This window comes from Lycorma delicatula, chromosome 3, assembly GCF_047948215.1.
Source record: "Lycorma delicatula isolate Av1 chromosome 3, ASM4794821v1, whole genome shotgun sequence".
In the NCBI taxonomy this organism is placed as follows: Eukaryota; Metazoa; Arthropoda; class Insecta; order Hemiptera; family Fulgoridae; genus Lycorma; species Lycorma delicatula.
The window spans coordinates 58906021-58912020 of record NC_134457.1 but is presented as its reverse complement, the minus strand read 5'-3'; the positions used below and the strand labels follow the sequence as shown (position 1 = coordinate 58912020).

The 6000-nt window shown below is 35.4% G+C and overlaps 1 protein-coding gene across 4 annotated transcripts in view; it reads right to left on the bottom strand.

Annotated features, from left to right (window-relative positions):
- Positions 1–804: 804 nt before the first annotated feature.
- The window catches only part of LOC142321630 (leucine-rich PPR motif-containing protein, mitochondrial-like), a 57243-nt gene continuing 52047 nt past the window's right edge, over positions 805–6000 (bottom strand). For 3 of the 4 annotated variants that reach the window (XM_075359881.1, XM_075359883.1, XM_075359884.1), the window contains exons 15-16: positions 3719–3878; positions 805–1036 (exon numbers count right to left, since the gene is read on the bottom strand). In XM_075359881.1, the coding sequence (XP_075215996.1) occupies positions 861–1036; positions 3719–3878 (336 nt within the window). In that variant the 3' untranslated portion in view covers positions 805–860. The remainder of the gene's footprint in view (positions 1037–3718; positions 3879–6000) is intronic. The other variant, XM_075359882.1, reaches the window with a different exon arrangement.

Sequence of the window (6000 nt, the reverse complement as noted above, 5' to 3'; positions counted from 1 at the left end):
TTATTCAATTTATCATTATCTTGCAATACAGAAATAACAATCCAACAAAGGGTTCATGCCACACCATCAATATGGCAAAAATCACATGCCAATTACCTTTAGCCCAGATGTTTCACACAGGTCGAATAGCTGATGTTAGGAGCCCAGTTCTTATCTTAATCATTGTTCTTTAGATATCAATCCCCACACATGTAACAGAAGTTATCTGGATTAACTTCTCAGGCACTCCTTGGCATATTTATTCACTAACACAACACAACTGATACAATTACTGTAAATCACAAAACTTAATGAAACCTCAGCACATACATACACAACTAATGTTTAAATGATACTGGCTTATTAACTGTATCACTTAGAAGATTGTTCTATGCTGTAACGTCAGAAACTATAGTAAATAAATCATCATGCGTATACAGCTATTGTCTTCATAATATCATGTTTACATCCACCTTTGGTTAGAATAAATATAAGATATTTTTTATCTTCATTAGTTATCTCAAAAAAATACATATAGAATTCTGCAAAATCAATACTTAAGAATGTTATCACACAGAAACTGTGGGTGATAGAATAATTCTGGTTGCACTTTTGAATTCTGTATAAAATTTAGGAACACAATAAAACTCTTCAAAAACTGTGTTTTTAGTGTTATTAAAGGAATAGTTTTTTTTTTTGAATGTCTAGTATGAAATATCAGTTGTATGTTGAAAATATCATCCACTTTGAGTTTAGTTAAGTAAATGATATAGCAACTGGAGTGATGAAATTTTTATGAAAATAAACAAACTAGATAAAAAATAATCTAATACACAAATAAACTTTTAATTAGAATTCTATTTACTAAATTACATACTTTATTACGCATCTGTTATACTTTTTTTAAATTTTAAAACAGGTATTGAAAATGGTACATTTCTTTTGTTACTAGTTAAAAATGATGATAACTGTTGAAGAAAATCATCAGTCACTACAACATTCTCTTCTTGAAGAGTTACCCAAAGAGATAAAGCACCATCACAGTCTCCTTGTCTTACTATGCAAAAAAAAATTACTTTTTATTAATATATAAATATTTAAAACATATAAACAAACTAATAATTTAAAGTATATTACTCACTTCTAAACACACTCTTCTCTCTGACCAAATGTACTTATACATGTAGATAACAATGACAAAAACTGTACGTATGTTTGGCCAAAGTGAACACAAAAAACCACAGATTTTTTCAACATGGCTGATAGTTGGGAGTTGATAAACTTATTAAATAAAAAGTTTAGTTTAAACAAATTTAAATAATTTTTTTTTATAACAATTATGTATTCAATTGGTACTGCAACCTTACTCAGTGACACAAGTAAATCTGTCTAGTCTCAGCAGCAAGATAACAAGAAATAATCAAAAACATACAAAAAAAAATGTTCAATTAAAGTTAGTTTTTTCACTGAAAACTAGTAATTTATTTAAAACAGATTCAACATAATTTTTTTTAACTTTGGCAGTAAATGTCATATTAAATGAGTCATGTATATAAACCACCCAATACCATTATTTTCTTCAAATATATACATTTTTGCATCACCTGTTTTGCATATTTATTAATTTGAAACGCATTGCAGTTAATCTATTAAGTGACTTTCAGTTTGCAAATCCATCTCCTTGTTTATTAATGGGCAGGAAGTGATAATAAATCAATAGTATAATAAATTATTTTTTGTGTCAAAGACTAAAACCTGATGTTTCCACAATACCTGGAATATTTAAAAAAACAGCATTCTAAACTAAAGCTATGCAGATTAGAAATAAAATGGCAGCAGCAGCAAAGTTATGTAAATAAAAGATCTGACAACAGTTTATGTTACATTAAAAATTTAAATCTACATTAAGTTGTAATAAATATTGATTGCAGTTTTGGCAGGTGAATGCAAAAATACACATGTTAAGAAAATAATGATTTCTTTCTTCTGCTTCATTTGACTGTTCTTATTTGTGATAGTGAAAATTTGATCAGCAATTGTTAACCCATTTGTTACTTTAAATTATTGAGCTGTTTAATTATTCTAACTTGGGGACCCATGTAACACACTTTTAAAGCAATCTTGAAAGAAGTGATTAAAAGTAATGATACATTTTAACTTTGGATCCAGAGCCCAAAACATTACTGTAATGTTGTAGCCATCAAGATAAATTTTTTCTCTTATAGCGATGCGATCTCTTATGGATACCAATTCTCAAAAATCTTCTTTCTATCTGTATACAGATACAAAAGAAAGCTTTTCTACGATTTCCATGTAGCCCTCAAGATTATAGTTTAATCTTACCAATTACCAAATTATGAAGATCAGTCAAATCGAAACCAGACTTTTGTTTTTAACATTTTTTAGTACAGAATACAAATACAAAACTTATTTACTATTTTTCTATGTAATCTCCGAGAGGTTCTACAAATTTTTTCCAACATGTAGGGGAAGCTTGTAAATCCCTTCTTCATAAAACATTTGAGAACATGTGGCAAGCCAATTGCACACAAACTACTACATTCTTGCTCTAAAACATCCTTCAACCCCCAAAAAAAGTAATCAAAGGGAAACAAATTTGGACCCTAAGAGGCATTTTCTAAAAGTTCTCAGTAAATTTCATCAGTTTTCCCCTGACTGTTAATGGATGTCATTATATGATTAAATAAAATGATCTCCTATATATTAAAATATATCCTATGATTAAATAAAATAATCTTCTCCAATAATGGCCTGCTATTATTGGAGGAGAATCATATTTCTTATTGGCTGATGTCCCTTTGGTTCCTACAGGCAGAAATATGAAGCAATTACAGTGCGACATTCATGAAGAAAATCAACGAGCAATATGCCTTTCCAATCCTAAATGATGATTTGTGTTTTCACCTTTATAGGGCAATGCTCTCCTCTCCATATTTCACCATTTTTGCTTTGGGAATGTAGATGGATCCATGTCTCATCATATGTGACTATATGATGCAAATCTCAAGACTGAAAAGCCTTTGGCAAATTTCCTGTTAGGCCTGTTTCTGGTTTTTGGTCAAAAGTTTTGAAACCGACATCATACAGACTTTGTGGAACCTATGATCTTTGTGATAAATAAATGGCCATAATAAAGATGCCAATCAACTTCAATGAGAACACAGATCATTCATCACCATAACTGAGTGTTCATTACCATCACACTTGTCCTTGTATTCCTATTATGACCCTCATCAGCTTCATACAATCCTTTAAATTTGCTGACTTGGGAATATGGCATCATATCTCCAAATTTTTAACTGCACAGGCAGCTCCAAATTTCTAGTGAAAATTTTAGACGTTTAACATCCACATTCAGAGAAATTCACGATAATACTATCATGAACCAATGACACATGGTCATTGACACTAATGACAAGAGAGATGTGAATACAACAGTTAGAGCATCCATTCCCTTCCCCATTTAAACATCAATATCCCTCTGCACCACCCCACTCAAGTTTGTACATGAGCTGTGAGGACAAAAGTCTGGTTTACATTTGATGACACTCTTAAATTACCAATAAGTCACAGGTTTTCAAGAACATATTATGTTTTAAAATAGGTAAATTTTAAATAAATGTGATTTAGTGGATTTTTAATAAACCAGTAGAATACTTTCCTTCCTCCCCCAAAAAACAATATATATGTATATATAAAAATAAAAATGTTAACTGACCATAAACTTTTAAAAGAATATTGTAAAAATTTTCACACTTTATATATGGCAATTCTTTGATAGCAGTAATAATTTTTTTAATTGCTTCTGGTTTATTTTCATCTGCTAGTCGTTTGCAACGTGCAAGTAGAACGCCAATATTTATTTTACTACCTGAAACCTAAAAAATAAAAATATTACACAACCTTTTTTTAACAGTATAAATAGTTAGAGAGCCCTTACAATCTTAGTTAAGTTCTTTAAAGTACAACTTTTCAAGCCTTAAAAAGTTAGAAACATGAATATGTGATCTAGAGCTAGTATCTTGATGGAATAAACTACATATCAGTAGTCACTTTTTCTTTTTTTTCCCATCTTCCTAGGCTTAGGTCCAGTTAAGCATCTATGTGGCCCTAGGAGGTGCCTCACCTTTAACCACTAAGGCAGAGCAGCTAGGTCCGGCTGTTCTGCCATCCCCACCCCACAGCTGGGTCTCAGCCCTTTGTGTCTTGCCTCTAATGAAGGCATCCCCAAGGGGGTGCCTCCACCGGGTCTTGATCTTTTATTGCTTAGGGGGTCAGGAGTCCTGCTGCTTCATTGCCACCGCCCATCCAGGCAAGCTCGAACAAATGGTGACTTCACAAAGGGCTGTTCCTCATCCTTCAGCACCTGTCTTTTTTTTCAGTATTCCTGTAATGAAGTTTACTATTACACCAAACTGTCGCTCATTTTAGGAACGACATTCTCAACTGTGAGTGTGCCAATCATCAGTTGACAGCGCTCCTGAGTCCACCTACCAGAGTGGAACACCACATGCTCAGGTGTATTGTCACTCCCACAACACAGGCATGCATCATCCTCAGCCCTCTGTCCACCATACAGATAGACCCTGAACGCACCGTGGCCAGTCAGGAACTGAGCGAGCCAGTAAATTAGCTCACCAAATCCTCTCCTGAACCATGGTCATATCTCCAGTATTAGACACTAGGTCCATCTCCCTTTACTAGATGCGTTCCATCGAATCTGTCAATCCTTGAGCATAATGTCATATGACTTGTCCCTGTCCATCCCTTCATAGACTCTGACATGATGGCAGGGGGACCAACCCCCGCAACCATCATGATTTATGGCTTTGGTGGAAACAGAATTATATGGCAACTCGTAGGGTCGTCCTTCTTTGAAGTCCCTCCAACAGTCTCTAATTACGGCCAACTTAAGCAAAGAGGAATGCCGTAAAGCACAACTGAGTTCACGACGTGAACATACATCCTACTTTTCAATGTACAAGGGCCCTCTCTACTCCCCCCAGAAGCAGCTGAGACTAGTAATCACCTTCTGGGTCTTAATACACATCTTATGAACATGGGTCGAAAACAACCAGTGGTGGTCTATACCTAAGTACTTAGCAACCAGATGAGGAACCACAGTATATTCGTCAATTTTAATAATCATCAGCATGATCTTTCTCCTCCCTGCCATAATGACAACTCTCATCTTATCCAGGGACAACTGTAAGCCTCTTGTTCCAAACCACCGATGAACAAGACCAACCGCCTTGTTAGCTGCAGCCATTACCAAATTTTCCGTCTTAGCCATATATAACTAGAAATGCCAAATCATCAGCAAAACCAGTTGGGGGTCATCCACCAGGAAAGTCCACCCCAAGCACCCTGTCATAGATTACATTCCACAACAAGGGCCCAGAACAGACCCTGAGGGACCCCGCATGCGGCATGGAACCTAAGCACTCTCCCATCCATCCAGCCAAATACCTGTCCTGCAAATAACTCTGGACCAAGTGCCGCAGATAACCCTTAATGCCTCTCTCTCTGAGCTCCCAGAACACCGAATGCCATCGCAGGGAGTTACACGCATTTTTGATATTTCACTAGAACTGGAATTAAGTGGGTCCTCCACATTCCCTCTGTTGCCCTATCTGCTAGCTGAACAACCCTACTGACAGCATCTACTGTTGATCTGCTAGACTCACAACTCAAATTGGTAGTCACAAAAACCTCCGTTAATGTTAATATCCTCCACCAAGCGCAACACCAACATTCATTCCAAGAGTTTGGTGAAACTGTTAATGAGACAGATTAGTCGGTACCCCTCTGGTACATCTTCTGAACCCGGCTTCTGCAAAAGAATGAGTCTGGACTCTTTCCATATGGATGGAATACTTCCCTCATAGAGTATGCGGTTCATAATATTAAGAAATGGAATTGGTACTACCTCAACCATAATGCAAATCACCTCCACCAGGATTTCGTCCGGGCCTGGACTCTTCTGTATCTTCAACTTTT